This window comes from Canis lupus, chromosome 6 (genome assembly GCF_011100685.1).
Source record: "Canis lupus familiaris isolate Mischka breed German Shepherd chromosome 6, alternate assembly UU_Cfam_GSD_1.0, whole genome shotgun sequence".
Taxonomy (NCBI): domain Eukaryota; kingdom Metazoa; phylum Chordata; class Mammalia; order Carnivora; family Canidae; genus Canis; species Canis lupus.
In genome coordinates, this window is record NC_049227.1 from 23,941,914 (window position 1) to 23,959,107 (window position 17,194).

General features: G+C 37.2%; 1 protein-coding gene across 6 annotated transcripts in view; it reads right to left on the reverse strand.

Moving 5' to 3' along the window:
- Positions 1-17,194, reverse strand: part of LOC479816 (ATP-binding cassette sub-family A member 3-like) — a 195,459-nt gene that overhangs the window by 52,819 nt on the left and 125,446 nt on the right. For 4 of the 6 annotated variants that reach the window (XR_005360838.1, XR_005360837.1, XR_005360836.1 and 1 more), the window contains 5 exons: positions 11,316-11,496; positions 10,280-10,574; positions 3,076-3,322; positions 2,730-2,934; positions 1,344-1,563 (listed from right to left, as the gene is read on the reverse strand). Coding sequence is in view for 1 of the 6 variants with exons in the window: in XM_038540129.1 (XP_038396057.1) it covers positions 1,344-1,563; positions 2,730-2,934; positions 3,076-3,322; positions 10,280-10,574; positions 11,325-11,496 (1,139 nt within the window). In the remaining 5 variants the exon portion in view is untranslated. The remainder of the gene's footprint in view (positions 1-1,343; positions 1,564-2,729; positions 2,935-3,075; positions 3,323-10,279; positions 10,575-11,315; positions 11,497-17,194) is intronic. The other 2 variants (XR_005360840.1, XM_038540129.1) reach the window with 1 other exon arrangement.

Below are 17,194 nucleotides of genomic sequence, written 5' to 3' on the forward strand. Positions count from 1 at the left end.
TAATAGTATCATTATTGCAGGGAATGAGCATGAATGCATAACTCCGACTTCACTTTTAGCCTATTATTCAGGGGCTCAAACCTTTCCCCCATGGCATAATACTACTTTTTGCAGAGGTGGGCAAAAGGATAAAAAAGTTATTTCTAGTTCACACACTAAATTTCATTTTGTGGTAGGCCAAGGCATAAAGTTAGGGAATGAGTCTGGAAGCCTCTTTTGGTGGGATTCTGCAACTTGAGGCAGGTTGAATACAATTCAAAATTCATGTTTACAAGAAGTTAAAAAGGAATGTTCTAAAAACAAACAAATAGGGGCACGTGGGTGGCTCAGTGGGTAAGCCTCTGCTTTTGGCTTAGGTCGCGATCGAGTCCCGAGTTCCGCATCAGGGCTCCCCGCAGGGAGCCTGCTTCACCCTCTGCCTATGTCTCTGCCTCTCTCTTTGCGTCTCTCATGAATAAATAAAATCTTCTTAAAAAGTATTAAAAAAAACAAATCTTATCTGCGATAATCAATCACCAGGAGAGTCTGCCTCTCTTTAAATTTCATAATCAGGGATCCCTGGGTGGCGCAGCGGTTTAGCTCCTGCCTTTGGCCCAGGGCGCGATCCTGGAGACCCAGGATCGAATCCCACGTCTGGCTCCCGGTTTATAGAGCCTGCTTCTCCCTCTGCCTATGTCTCTGCCTCTCTCTCTCTCTGTGTGACCATCATAAATTAAAAAAAAAAAAAAAAAACTTAAAAAAAATAAATTTCATAATCAGAGAAGAAAGATGGGATCCTGCTAAAACCAGGCCTGAAAGGAATAAACCGGTTTAATGATGATTACATTTATTGCATATTGTATTTCCTTCTGAAGAAAATTCTAATTAGGAAGTTCAAGATTATGTGCTTCATCAAATTAGGGAAGAGTCATACAGAAGACTTTCCACTCTCCAGTCTTCCCATCTTGCTCCAAAGTGCTAAAGATGGGTAAAAACTGAAGAGCCATGTCTTGAGGTGGAGATGGGGGATCTTTCAAAGGAAATCAATGATTGCATACTTATAATCTCTTATTCTTCTAACTCTTTCATGAGGCTAGAGTGATACTGAGTCCAGAACCTTTGAAGGGCTTAAATTCTTTCTCTTTCTTCCTTTCTCTTCCCCATTTCCTCTCTTCCTCCTTCTCTTATTCAAACTCTTTCTCACATACTCATTTGATAAATATTTGCTGATTTTCAAAAAGCACAGGTTTTCAGATTATTATAAAGTAAATGCTTAGCAATTAATATTTTTATCCTCAAGCTCTTTCATCCTTATTTATCTAACATATTTCCTAGAGAAAGGGCAAATTGTGTGAAGTTCTTACCATAGTGCTGTCTTATGATGTAAATGCTGATACTGAAAATAGTTGAAAAGTAGTTAAAGAGGGTGAGCTTGATGTAGGCAGCAGTACTACTAGAAAACAGGAAGCTTCCAAGATACATGAGAGGTACAGCAGACCAACCATATAGCATAAGGATCATCATTGTATCCAGAAAGTTGTAATTTGCAACAAATGCATCCATTCTGCAGTATGTGAACACTCCCTGAGACACAGAGTGCAGAGGTTAAGTGCAGGGTGAAGGACATTGAGCAATAAGAAGTCAAGCCAGAAAATTTATAAAATAGCAAGCCCTGCCTTCATTAAAGCACAGAACTATTCATTACTTCAATCACTTTACCCATTAAAAATAAAGGCCTTAGTTTATCAACCTGAAGTAAACTACTTCTTCCCCAGTACCTCTTGTACAGAAAGGAACTTTATCTGTTTTGTTTTTTAAGATTTTCTTCATTTATTTGAGAGAGAGAGAGAGGGCGCACACAAGTGAGTGTGTGTGGGGTGTGGAGAGGCAGAGAGAGAGGGAGAAGTGGGCTCCCCACTGAGCAGGGAGTCCAAGGTGAGGCTCTATTCCAGGACCTAGGGAACATGACCTGAGTTGAAGGCAGATGCTTAACTGAGCTATGCAGGCACCCCAGAACTTTATCTCTTTTATCCATGTGCTTACCCCTAGAAACTATATAGCTTTACCTCTCCTTCTCCCTCAAATATGCATCTAAAACAAAAGAAGTTGCAAAGTTCACTAATGAGCAAAATAATTACATTAAAAGATGTTATACCATCCTTGCTTGCTCTTTATACCACATCCTCAATGTCTAAAATTGGGTGTCCAAGTAAAAACTACATCTGTTTTGCTGACCCAGCGAGCTTGGATTTGCGGTATGAAAGTGGTGGAATGGGAGTGGGGTGGTGGTGCTGCTGGTGAATAGTAACAGGAAGTTTCATTTAAGCCACAATTATAAACTGTGTGATGCTGTCCAATTTCCAACCAGAGGATTCAGCATTGGGAATTAGTGCACAATTGCTTATCTATATGAGTAGAAGGGACATAGTGAGGAATAAAAATAAGGGACAAGTGACAAGTAATAGCCCTCATTTCTTTAGAGTAGTTTTTGGACCATGCATAATGCTGAGCAATCACATGGGAAGACAATTCAAGAAATACTTTTCAAAGAAATATGTTCTCCCCAACTGAAAAAATATGAGGGAGAACATTTCTATAATGAGGTTTCCACAATATATTCTCTGGCATAATAAACCAAAGTAGTTCCAAATTTCTTTACAAGTTTTATTTTGGGACACAAATCGTTGAATAGGAATTTCCTGTGGGTGACATTGTACAATAAACCTTCATGCAACATCAGTAACACTCACCAGGAGTAAGCAGCAGAAAATGGAGAAGTAGATGAGATCCCACAGAAGAGCAGAGAGCCAGTAAGTAAGTACAGAGACCCCACTCACAAATTGGATGTGCTTTCCCCTAGTTGTTCTCTCAGTCACTGTCTGAAGGCAAAAGGTACCAATCAAAACAGCCAGGCTGAAAGCCAAGCATATTACTATTTGCAATCCATTTTTAGGCCTACAGAGGATGAAATAAATGATAAAAGAAATTATGACATATAAGTAGAAAATGATTTTAGTAGCTATTTTCAAGTATATATGGCCAGCTAGCAAGCGAAATATTAAGGCTCAATTCTAGTAAAAGGAAAGTCATACATACATTATGTGAGAGCCATGAAGAGGGAGAGGTTGAGGCTTGTTGGCAACTTTAATGGAAGCATTGGGGCCAGAAAGTGACATAAAAAGAACGTTGTCTAACACTGCCAATGATGTTGCAGCTGAATGGTATGCCTCATTATTGAATAAAACAGTAAGTATTGTTTTGTTTTCCTCAACCTCAATGGAAAGTGCAGTAATGGAGAAGTCACGAAACTCTTTGTTTTCCATTAGATATTTTGTTACTTTACCTAAAATAAAGAAATTTGTCAGTGGGTCAACATGTAATAAATAACCTACTACTTAAGTTGGAGAGGAAAAACAAAAATATTTTTCCTTGTATCTTTTCCCTTTCCAGCCTCCCACAATGGTTATTTCAAATCTTTGTTACTCCTCAAGAATTCCACTCCATCACTAATCCCTACAATAATCTCACATATAGTCTATAACTTGAAAAAAACAGTAAGTTACTAAGAATTTCTTGCTTTACTCTTGCCTAAAACAAGCATGGCTTATTCTTTTTTCAAAGTTATTTTGGTTATTCTAGGTAATTTGCATTTTAATACACATTTTAAAATTGGTTTGCCATTTCTCCAAAGTCTTTTGGTATTTTGATAAGAATTGCATTGAATCTATAGGATCACTTTAGAAAGAACTGCTATCCTAATAATATTCAGTCTGATTTTTTTAAAAAAGTTTCTGTGTATTTATTTGGGAGCGAGAGAAAGAGAATGAGCGGGGGTGGGCGGGCAGAGGGAGAAGTAGGCTCTCGGCTGAGCAGGGAGCCCAACATGGGGCTCAATCCCAGAATCCTGGGATCATGACCTGAGCCAAAGGCAGATGCTTAACCAACTGAGCCACCTAGGCATTCCCTGTCTTCTTTTCACTGCTACTATGAGTCGCAGTAATTTGTGTTTTCCTCCTATAGGATTGTGTTCATTTCACCTAAGTTGGATTTATAAAATTCCAGTTTGGAAAGCTCTGCCTTTTTTTTGGAGTGTTTACTCCATTTATATTTAATGTAATTATTGATTTGCTAGGACTTATATTGTCATTTTGCTATTTATTTTTAAAAAGATTTATTTATTTATTAGAGAGAGAGAGAGAGAGAGAGAGAACACAGAGGCAGAGGGAGAGGGTGAGGCAGACTCCTCACTGAGCAGGGAGCCCAATGCGGGGCTTGGTCCCAGGACCCTGGGATTATGACCTGAGCTGAAGGCAGATGCTCGACTGACTGAGCCACCTATGCACCCTTGCTATTTATTTTCTATGTCTTATCTCCTTTTTTGTTCCAATCTCTACAACTGCCATTTTATGTTAAATGTATTTTGTATTATACCAATGAAATTCCTTTGTTGTTTTACTGTTTTTTTGATTTATTCATTTTTATTTTAATTTATCTTTTCATTTGTTTTTATTTAAATTCAATTTGCCAACATATGGTATAATACCCAGTGCTCATCCCATCAAGTGCCCTCCTCAATGCCCGTCTCCCAGTTATCCCAACCCCCTGCCCACCTCCCCTTCTGCAACCCTTTGTTTGTTTCCCAGAGTTAGGGGTCTCTCCTCTCCCTCTCTAATTTTTCCCACTCAGTTCCCCTCCTTTCCCTTATAATCAATCCCTTTCACTACTTACTGTTTTTTTAAAGTTTATTTTCTCAGTGGTTGCTCTGGGGAATTACAATTTAATTAGTTCAGGTAAACACCAACATACTTCCGATAGTGTACAGAAATTTTGTTCCAACATAGTTCCCTTCCCTCCTCCCCCTTCGTGCTATTATCATAGTAAAAATTACACTTTTGTATATTATAAGTCCATTAACACAGTTTCATAACTATTCTTTTATGCAATTGTCTTTTTAAATTTTTTTTATTTTTATAAATTTATTTTTTATTGGTGTTCAATTTGCCAACATATAGAATAACACCCAGTGCTCATCCTGTCACCTCAGTGCCCATCACCCAGTCACACCCACCACCCCCCCACCTCCCCACCTCCCCTTCAACCACCCCTAGTTCGTTTCCCAGAGTTAGGAGTCTTTCATGTTCTGTCTCCCTTTCTGATATTGTCTTTTTAAATGTGTTAGACAAAAAGAGTTAATATGTCTATACTTCTTTCATATTTACCTATGTAATTATCTTTCCCAATGCTCATATTTCTTTGTATGGATTGAAGTTACTAGTGTCCTTTTATTTCAGTCTGAAGAAGTCTCTTTAGTATTTTTTAATGGTGGATTTTTTTTTTGCCAAATTTGAGAAGTTTTAGCCATTATTTCTTCATTTTCCCCCTTTTATCATTCTCCTCACCTTCTGGTACTCCCATTATTTATATATTGGCATGCTTGCTATTATTCCATGTTTATCAGAATTTGTCCCCCCCCCCCCCATTTTTCTTCTTTCTGTATAATCTCTACAAATCCACCTTCAATATAGCTGACTCATTTTTCTGACAATTCAAATCTGTTGCTGAACTCCTCTGGTGAACTTTTAATTTCAGTCATGCTTTTCTTTTCCTATTTTTTAAAAAAAATTTAAGCACTTTTAGTTATAACTCCAATTAGTTAACATACAGTGTAATATTAGCTTCAAATGTACAATATAGTAACTCAACACTTCCATATGCTACCCAGTACTCATCATGGTAGATGAACTCCTTAATTGCCATCACCTATTTAGTCCATCCCCCATACACCACCCCTATGGTAACCATCAGTTTGTTCTCTATGATTAAGAGTCTGTTTCTTCTTGATTTCTCTTCTATTTTTTCCCCTTTGCTTGTTTGTTTTGTTTCTTAAATTCCAAACATGAGTGAAATCATATGGTATTTTGTCTTTTATTTCTTTTCATTGTCTGACTGCTGTGGCTAGGACTTCCAGTACTTTGTCTTCCCCATGTGAGCTCTGTGCTGTGAGGGTCTTGTTCTCTGCCCTCTCTGCTCTTGCAGCTCCCTCCTTATTGCAGGCAGCCTCCTGCTGCCTTTCTGATCTTCCTAACCCTTCAGCTGCAATTTCTCTATATTTAGTTAGTTGTAGTTTGTTCTGCCAGTCTTTGGATCACTCTCTGGTTTGTTGACTCGGATGTGGACAATAGAGTAACAACTTTGATATCCCCTCCCCATCCCTTGCTTGCTGTTACTGAAAATGTGGATGGAGTCCTCCTACTCCGCCATCTTCCTTCCACCTTTTTTCCCATTCTCAGTTATGCTTTTCAACTACAAAATCTCTGTTTTTAAAAAAAATTAGTTTCTTTATCAATATTCTTTTTGTGGAGACATAGTTACTATACTTTTAATACTTTAAACATATATTTCCTTTAGTATTTTGAAAATATTTGTAATAGCTGATTTAAAGTCTTTGTCTACAAAGATAAACTCAAAATGGATGAAAGATCTAAATGTGAGACAAGATTCCATCAAAATCCTAGAGAAGAACACAGGCAACACCCTTTTTGAACTCAGCCATAGTAACTTCTTGCAAGATACATCCACGAAGGCAAAAGAAACAAAAGCAAAAATGAACTATTGGGACTTCATCAAGGTAAGATGCTTTTGCACAGCAAAGGATACAGTCAACAAAACTAAAAGACAACCTACAGAATGGGAGAAGATATTTGCAAATGACGTATCAGATAAAGGGCTAGTTTCCAAGATCTATAAAGAACTTCTTAAACTCAACACCAAAGAAACAAACAATCCAATCATGAAATGGGCAAAAGACATGAAATCTCACAGAGGAAGACATAGACATGGCCAACATGCACATGAGAAAATGCTCTGCATCACTTGCCATCAGGGAAATACAAATCAAAACCACAATGAGATACCATCTCACACCAGTGAGAATGGGGAAAACTAACAAGGCAGGAAACAACAAATGTTTGAGAGGATGCGGAGAAAAGGGAACCCTCTTACACTGTTGGTGGGAATGTGAACTGGTGCAGCCACTCTGGAAAACTGTGTGGAGGTTCCTCAAAGAGTTAAAAATAGACCTGCCCTATGACCCAGCAATTGCACTGTTGGGGATTTACCCCAAAGATTCAGATGCAATGAAATGCCGGGACACCTGCACCCCGATGTTTCTAGCAGCAATGTCCACAATAGCCAAACTGTGGAAGGAGCCTTGGTGTCCATCGAAAGATGAATGGATAAAGAAGATGTGGTTTATGTATACAATGGAATATTACTCAGCCATTAGAAACGACAAATACCCACCATTTGCTTCAACATGGATGGAACTGGAAGGTATTATGCTGAGTGAAGTAAGTCAATCAGAGAAGGACAAACAGTGTATGTTCTCATTCATTTGGAGAATATAAATAATAGTGAAAGGGAATATAAGGGAAGGGAGAAGAAATGTGTGGAATATCAGAAAGGGAGACAGAACATAAAGACTCCTAACTCTGGGAAATGAACTAGGGGTGGTGGAAGGGGAGGAGGGTGGGGGATGAGGGTGAATGGGTGACAGCCACTGAGGGGGGCACTTGACGGGATGAGCACTGGGTGTTATTCTGTATGTTGGTAAATTGAACACCAATAAAAAATAAATTTATTTTTTAAAAAAATAAAGTCTTTCTCTATTAAGTTCAACATCTGGCCTCCCTCAAGGATATCTACTGGCTTCATCCCTTCCCCCACAATGTTTGGGCCATATGGTTGTTTCTGTATTAGTTTTCTGGGATTTCCATAAGAAAGTACCACAGAATGGGTAGCTTAAATAACAGAAATTTATCTGCCCATAATTCTAGAGGCTAGAAATGCAAGTCAAGCTTGTCAGCAGGGTTTGTTTCTTCTGAAGGCCTTTTCTCTTTGGTTTGCAGATGGCTGTCTTCTCATTGTATCTTCACATGGTCTTTCCTCTGAGTATGAATGTGCCCTAATCTTTTCTTACAAGGATACCAGTCATATTGGATTAGGGGCGACCCTAATGACCTAAATAAGTTTTATACTTAATTACTTCTTTAAAGAAGTTATATCCCACCCAGGGACACCTGGGTTGCTCAGTGGTTAAGCATCTGCCTTCAGCTCACGGTAGATCCTGGGGTGTCAGGATCGAGTCTTGCATCAGGCCCCCTGTTGGGAGCCTGCTTTTCCCCCTGCCTATGTCTCTTACTCTTTCTGTGTCTCTCATAAATAAATAAATAAATAAATAAATAAATAAATAAATAAATAAATACCTTTAAAAAATTATATCCAAATATAGTTGCATTCTGAGGTACTGGGGGTACGACTTCATTAATGAATTTTGAAGGGATACAATTCAGCCCATAATTCCTTTCTCTGTTACTATTATTGTGGAAACTGAACATTTAAGATAAATAGTGTAACAACTTTGATATCTGAACTCACCTCCTCATCCCTTGCTTGCTGTTACTGCCTTTTAATTTTTTTTAACTTGTTGCTGTTCATTTGGTAGTGACTTATATGGATTAATTCCATAGATTCGGTATCTACATGTGCAGCCACTTATTTCTCTGAAAGGCTTAAAAAATTTTGGCTTTCATTTTTAAAACTGGTTCCTAGGATTCACCCCTGGGTCAGCATAATTTAGTAATCGGCTAAAAGATTTAAGTGCCTAGAACCAGTAAATCTTCCATTCTTTGCCAAAGGGATCTGTGTATGAAGGCACACCTTTCAAATTTAAGGAAGTTTACAAGTCAGCCTCAACTTTTACTTCTTGCTTGGCAGGGTCTCAACATTAACTAGAGGTTTCTGACTGGAGTCTTTTTTCCTAGGTCATTTATGGTCATACACACTACTATTCTGAAATTTATTCAGAACTTTTCAAAGTTCACTTTGGTTATCTAGCTCTCCAGGTATTCCTTTAAAATTAATTTTTGCCCCGTTCTTGTTTGGCTCAACTGAAATCACAGCCTTAGCCAACTGTGATGATGATGTTACCAGTAGATTGCTGCTGTATTTATTAATGCCCTGGGGGATAGGTTTTTTTTTTTTTTTTTCTCCAGAAAGCTGAGCCCTGTGCAATAGGAACAATCCCCTGGGAATGGAATTTTTCAGAGACCTGCTATTTTAAATTATTGACAGTGAGCTAGGGATGGGGGTTTTAATATAGCTCTATATAGATCAGTTTTTTTTCAACTAATTTTAAGGCTTTTCATGGCTACCATTTCACTGAGCTGAGGAAGGAAAGTGATAGAAATAGTTCTAAGTTAAAATGCCACGGACTTTACTGTTTTTATAGAGGTTTGGTAGGTTTTTTTTTAAATATTTTATTTATTAATTAATGAGAGAGACACACACAGAGAGAGAGGCAGAAACACAGGCAGAGGGAGAAGCAGGCGCCACGCAGGAAGCCTGACGCGGGACTCGATTCCGGGTCTCCAGGATCAGACCCTGCGCTGAAGGCAGCACTAAACCGCTGAGCCGCCCGGGCTGCCCAGGTTTTTTTTTTTTTTTTTTTTTTAAATAGAATCCTTTTAGTTTGTTCTGTACTTTTGGTTAACTTCCAGTGTTCTTAATTGGCTGATTTATTAAATTGTTTTCCAAGTATTTTTGTTGCTTTTGTGAGAGAAGGAGTTCATTCCAGCATACCAAAAAATTCGAATTTTCCATTCACTAGGTTTTGGGGTAATTTGCTACAAAGGAATAGATAATAACCTACATAAAAGGGTTGCTTTTATCATTAAGAAAGATAATGCAGAGATAGTATTTAGTATGGTTTTTTTTTTTTTACCAAAAGTAGGCAATGAACAAATTAAATTATTTATACTACCTTCTAAAAATTAGTTTTGAGGAGCCAATCTATTAAGTCTTCTGCCATCTATTTTTAAAAGATGAACATAGTAGACTGAAGGGCAAACTTCAGATCTTGGAATCAACATTTCGCCTTGAGAGCTTAGAGAAATATTTCTGTATCTTGATCAGAATAAAAATTCTATGCTAATTTCACAGCGATACAGTATTTTGGCTCTTTAACTCATCCTCTGAAAGGTTATGCAATTAGCTAAAAGACAATCTATCTCCAAATGCCTCCATTAATTGTTAACTTTTGTGGCAAGTTGTATTGAAGTATCCTTTCCCCCTCATTACCCTCCCACCCCCCAATTTAACTGCCTCTAAAATACTGGTAATTAGTAGGAAAAGAAAGAAATAGGTGACTAAATAGCATAGTTAAATGCTTTCTTTGTAAATAATATGAATGGGTCTTCATATAGCAGCAGTCTCTTTTTTTTTTTTTCCCTATGGGTCTTACCTGGCACTTCCCAAAGTTCTTGATTCTTACGTTTTAGAAAAATCTTAATATTATTTATGAGATTCAAAGCCAAATCAGAATTCCCTGAAATTGAGTAAGGCACAATTGTTCGACCATATTGACTCAAGTCCAGTTCTCTGGTGGGTAGGTCATAATGGAACTGTACAGTTAATAAGAGATACGTAGTGAATACCAAAATTACTGATATCTGTAGCAACATCAACTTCCAATTGCGCCAAGTGAATAGTGCTCTCTTTATAAACATGGAATGAAATTGCTGACAGTAAAGTGGAAACTAAAAAGAGGAGAGAAACATAGGAGAAGCATTATGATGGGTGGTGACCCAAGTAGGAAATTAATAGTGAAATCCATTAATATAAATGCTCCAAATTTTTATCACACAGATATACACATATATACAAATATATCCTTAAGCCCAAGAAAATAAGATGGCATAAAATTTTATTTGTGCAAGGTATTAAAGGAAAGGATTAATATGTAGTTTCTGATCTAACTACATTGAAAATCTTATCAAGACTATTTTATTCATCAATATACTTAGAGTCCTTCTGATCAGAAAAACAAAATTATATTAATTTATTTTATTTAATATTAAACCATAGTCTATTTGTCAATTTTAGAGGGAAATATCCCCATAAAATTTGTATATAACTATTATGCTTTGCTAAGTTTTGATATACAAACTTTGGTTCATCGTGAGAAAATGCCCCTAACCTGGTCAGTGAATATCTTCTGATTATAACAGTCATAACTTTGGGTCTTGTCTTGGAACTGAACAAAGGAGAAATTTATAAGAAAATAAATGAGAACTTTTCAAAGTGATTCTGGGAATTAACAATAGTGAAATTAGCAGCTATGACCTTTATCCAGAACCCATTTCTCCTGCTTCAGGAGATTAATGGGGTTGTAACACACATTTGTTCATATCTGTCTGGATCTTCTATGTCTAAACTCCAAACACCTTTAAGTTCAAATATTAAACAAAATGTACATATTATACCCAAACCAAACATACTTTGCTCACCCCAGTATTAAATTTAATGTTAGCCATTTCATTCAATCTAGAATAAACAGATGTCTCATGATATCTGGGCATATTCATATTCCACTTCATATCTTGTCCCATTTTTTGGTCCTTCAAGAAAGGGAAGTGGGTAGCCTGAATATCCATTTGGGAATCTGCCAGGTTATTGACCCTACAAACACACATAAACAACAAAAAGCACAAAACATTTCATTTTGAGTATAGCCTCAATCTGTTTTATTTAGGGAAAGTCACACAAAGTTCCAGATTTGGAAGAATCCTTGATCTTTCTCATTGGTTATAAGGTATACTGTATAGAGGCAGCATGATAACAGTGGGTCTCAGTAAAACAGAGGGCTGCTGAAAATCCATAGGAAAGTTTATATCACTCTGAGACAATATGAGAAAAGCAATTACAATACACTGTATGTTTCATAAACTGAACTTATTTAAAACTTACCTCTAAATCAAAGATAATGACTATCCATTGGGGGCTAAAATGTTCTTTGTTTTGTGAAATGATGGGGAAATTTATAGAGTTTTGTTTAGTTTTGTTTTGTTCAGATATACTGCCTCTTTCTAAAACTGGCTCCATGTGTGTGGATACTTGAAAGAGATGAAGAGATATATATGAGTAATTATAATTTAAGGAGAAAAATTGTAAGAAGAAAAATGGAAGAAACAATGTATCACAGTATATTGAGAGGAAAGATTAATTATTGGTCAAAGTGGTAAAACCCATAGTAGAAAATATATGATTTAAAAGGTGTATTTTTTCTAAATCACAGGATTATCAAAATATTTTCAATACTCTTCCCGTTAGCATTTGTATGAAAAAGAACATTAATAAATTCTGAACTATGACAATCAAAAGCAATAGGTAGATTGATATGACTTCTGTACCTTAAAAATACATTAAATACATATTTAAAAATCTACTTTAAGGTATTCTTGCAGCATGTTTATTGTTTGATGCTAAAAGTTTGAGGACTATTATGATTTTTTTTAAATAATAAATTTATTTTTTATTGGTGTTCAATTTGCCAACATACAGAGTAACACCCAGTGCTCATCCCATCAAGTGCCCCCCTCAGTGCCCGGCACCCATTCACCCCCACCTCCTGCCCTCCTCCCCTTCCACCACCCCTAGTTCGTTTCCCAGAGTTAGGAGTCTTCATGTTCTGTCTCCCTTTCTGATATTTCCTACCCATTTCTTCTCCCTTCCCTTCTATTCCCTTTCACTGTTTTTTTCATACTCCCCAAATGAGTAAGACCATATAATGTTTGTCCTTCTCCGATTGACTTATTTCACTCAGCATAAGAAGTATTAGGGTAACAGCAGACCTCTCCACAGAGACCTGGCAGGCCAGAAAGGGCTGGCAGGATATATTCAGGGTCCTAAATGAGAAAAACATGCAACCAAGAATACTTTATCCAGCAAGGCTCTCATTCAGAATGGAAGGAGAGATAAAGAGCTTCCAAGACAGGCAGGAACTGAAAGAATATGTGACCTCCAAACCAGCTCTGCAGGAAATTTTAAGGGGGACTCTCAAAATTCCCCTTTGCTTTTAAAATATAATGATTAAATATTTTTCTCTTTCATTTTTAAGTTTTTTGTCTTTATATTTTATTTAATGGTAATAAATTTCTATTAGGAAAACACTGGAGAATATAAATAAGTGCAAAGGCAAAATATTCCTAGTACCTAGAGATAGCACTGATATTTTTCAAATACCTTTATAAAAGGCACAAACATCATAAATTCTCTTAAAAATGGCAAATGGTGATGCCAGGGTGGCTCAGCAGTTAAGCATCTGCTTTTGGCTCAGGTTGTGATCCCAGGGTCCTGGGATCAAGTCCCACACCAGGCTCCTTGCAAGAAGCCTGCCTCTCCCTCTGCCTATGTCTCTGTGTCTCTCTCCGTGTCTCTCATGAATAAATAAATAAAATCTTTAAAAAGGTGGCAAATGGATTATATTTAGTCCATTTATTTTCTTTTTATCTTATTTTCCAGCTTTTTTGAAATATAACTGACAAATAAAAATTATATGTTTAAGGTATAGAACATGGTGTTTTGATATATGCATATGTATAATTGTAAAATGATTACCATAATCAAGCAAATTAATGTATCTACTGTACATGCTTTTTTTGTGATAAGAACATCTGAGATTTATTCTCTCATCAAATTTCAAATTTGCAATATATTATTAAATATAGTCATCATGCAGTACTTGTGGAAACCAAGAAGTCTCCCAAACTGACTCATAACTGAAAGTTTGTATCCTTTGATAAACATTTCCTACTTTCTCCACCTCTTTGCACTTAATAACCACCATTCTATTCTTTATTACTGTGAATTCAACTTTTTTTTTATTTTTTTTTATTTTATTTGTTTTATTTTTTAATTTATTTTTTTTATTGGTGTTCAATTTACTAACATACAGAATAACACCCAGTGCTCATCCCGTCAAGTGCCCCCCTCAGTGCCCGCCACCCAGTCACCCCACAGAGAAGTGAAATCATGCAGTATTTATCTTTCTCTGTCTGGCTTATTTCACTTAGCATAATGTCCTCCAGAGATCCCAGAAATAAACATACACTTATATGATCAACTAACCTACAATAAAAGAGGCAAGAATACACAATATTTTGTCTTTTCAGAATTGTTGGGAAGACTGGACAGCCATATACAAAAGAATGCAACTGGATCACTTTCTTATGCCATACACAAAAATAAACAAAATGGATAAAAAACCTAAATGTGAGACCTGAAACCATAAAATTCCTAAAATAAAAGAGGCAGTCATCCCTTGGACATTAGTCTTAGCAACATATTTGTGGATATATTTTCTGAGTCCAAGAAAAAGAAAGCAAAAATAAATTATTGGGACTAAACTAAAATAAAAAACTTCTGCACAGCAAAGGAAGCCATCAACACAAGTAAATGGCAATTTAGTGAATGGGAGAAGATATTTGCAAATGACATATCTAACAAGTGTTTAGTATTGAAAATACATAAAGAACTTATGTAACTCAAAATATACATATGCACACACACAAAATCAGATTAAAAAATAAATAGATTTGAGGGGAGGTGGGAAGGGGCATGGGGTAACTGGGTGATGAGCATTAAGGAATGCACATGATGTGATGAGCACTGAGTGTTATATGCAACTGATAAATTACTGAATACTACATTTGTGATTAATGATGTACTATATGTTGGCTAATTGAGTTTAAAAATAGATAGATAGATAGATAGATAGATAGACAGATAAACAGATGACCTGAATAGAGATTGTTTCAAAGAGCACATACAGATGGCCAACAGACACGTGAAAAGATGCTCAACATCACTTATCATCAGGGAAATGCAAATCAGAATCATAAAGAGATGTCACCTCACACCTGTCAGAATGGCTAAAATAAAAAAGACAAGAAACAATAAGTATTGGTGAGAGTGTAGAGGAAAGGAACTCTTGTGCACTGTTTGGTGGGAAGCTAGTGCAGCCACTGTGGAAAACCATATAGAGGTTTCTCAAAAAGTAAAAATAGAACTACCATATGATCCAGAAATTCCACTTTTTTGCAAGGAAAAAAAACACCAATTTGAAAAGATATATGCACCCCTATGCTTATTGTAGCATTATTTACAAAAACCAATATAAAAGTAACCCAAGTGTTCACTGATAGTGCATAAATAAGATACGATACACACACACACACACTATAATATTACCCAAAATAAAAGGGTGAGATCTTGCATTTGCAACAACATGGATGGATCTAGAGAGTAAAATAATCAGACAGAGAAAGATAAATACCATATGATTTCACTTATTTGGGGGATCTAAAAAACAAAACAAATGAACAAACAAGCAAACACCCCAGCCTCTTAAATGCAGAGAACAAAATAGTGGTTGCCAGAGGGAAGGTAGGTGTGAGGATGGGTGAAATAAATGAAGGGGATTAAGAGGACAAAGTTCCAGTGATAAAATAAATATGTCATAGAGATGTAAAGTTCAGCATAAGGAATATAGTCAATAACATTGTAATAACATTGTAATAACATTGTATGGTGATAGATGAGAGCTACACTTATTGTGGTAAGCACTGAGTAATATACAGAATATTTGAATTACTATGTTGCACACCTGAAACTAACATAACATTGTAAGTCAGTTATACCACAATAATAAATTTTTAAAAAGGCATTATCAACAGAGTAAAAATGCAGCAGAGACAAAATATTTACATATCATGTGTCTGAGAAGGAATTAATATCAAGAATATATAGAAATATTATAAAACACAACAATGATAAAGAAATGACCTGATTTAAAACATGGGCAAAGGAGAGAGGGGTCAGGAAGATGGAAGAGTAGGATGATCTTAAAGCTCATCTCATTTTATGGACACACTAAGGTAACAGCTACATCTGTGCAACTAACCATGGAAACAACTTGAAGATGGGCAGAAGAGACCTTCCACAGTTAATCATAGAGAGGAGGCCACATTGAAAAGTGTAGGAGGGGTGGAAACACTGTTGGGAAGCAAACCTCTGGAGAGACTAACCAAAAACAGGAGGGATACGAGAAGCACTGAGAAGTGAGAGGATCAGATTCTACACCAGGGATCTCAGGCCCTGGGGATCCACATGGTGAAGATGAGTCCCTATAAAATCTGGCTTTGAAAACCAGTAGGGTTTAACTTCAGGAGCTTTGAAAATTTGTGGGGCTTAATGCCAGGTAATTTAACTCTGGCAGAATAGGAGGGAAAATGGATACTGAGTCCTTAACCTTAAAGAGCCGGGATTTTAAATAACAGTCTGGGACACAGCAAAGAAGCAGCATATTGAAAAGCACCCAGAGTATAGATGAAAAAGAGTTATTTGCTGATCTCAGAACATGCCCTGGAAGTGGGAGGAATCTTCAGGAGATTTCTTCAATAAAAAATTCTTGGTGAACAACATTTTTCTTCCCCTCTGCAGCCTACATACCTAGACAATTGTGGGAACCAGGCTAATGCTCTTCATTTTTTTAAAAGACTTTATTTATTTACTTATGAGAGACATAGAGAAAGAGAGGCAGAGATACAGGCAGAGAGAGAAGTAGGCTCCATGCAGGGAGCCTGATGTGGGACTCGATCCCGGGTCCCCAGGATCCCACCCTGGGCTGAAGGCGGTGCTAAACCACTGAGCCACCGGGGCTGCTCCTAATGCTCTTCATCTATCTTGGTAGTACCACACATCCCATTTCAGCATTTCTTGTGGATGTGCCCTGTCCAACCCACTCACCTCAGCAGGTGTCCCTCCAAAGAGCATTTCCTGCCTCACCACTTTCTACAAGAAACCCCAACATGTAACAGCACCACCCTAAAGAAAGGGAGAAGATAACCCCATACACCAGCATGTCTCAAGTTCCAGTAGCAGAGCTATTTAGCTGGCCATGCAGGAAGAAAAACCTACCATGTGGTTTGTCTGCAGTTGTGGCAGGAAGACTAATTACAGATGTCTAGTCTGACTTCCAGCTCACCCACGAATGGAAGCCTTTGTTGGTCATACAGGAAGAAATATTGCATTTAGTGTGCTCAAAACTGTGGCAGAGAAGCTAACTGTGGACAAGTAGCCTGACTGCTAACCCAGCCCACCTAAGAAACTACTGCAGCCTCAGACAGGTCCCTCAATAGCATAGAGACCAAACTCTGCCCAGTATGCAAACAGCAAGTGAAGCAGGTCATTTCAACTGACTGGACTGAAAGCAAAGGTGGCTTAGCCATAGCAGTAGGGCACATTTGGTCTACATAGGAGACCTGTGAAGTACCTGGTTCTAGAGACCAGGAAGCATTGAAATACAGGGCATCACAGG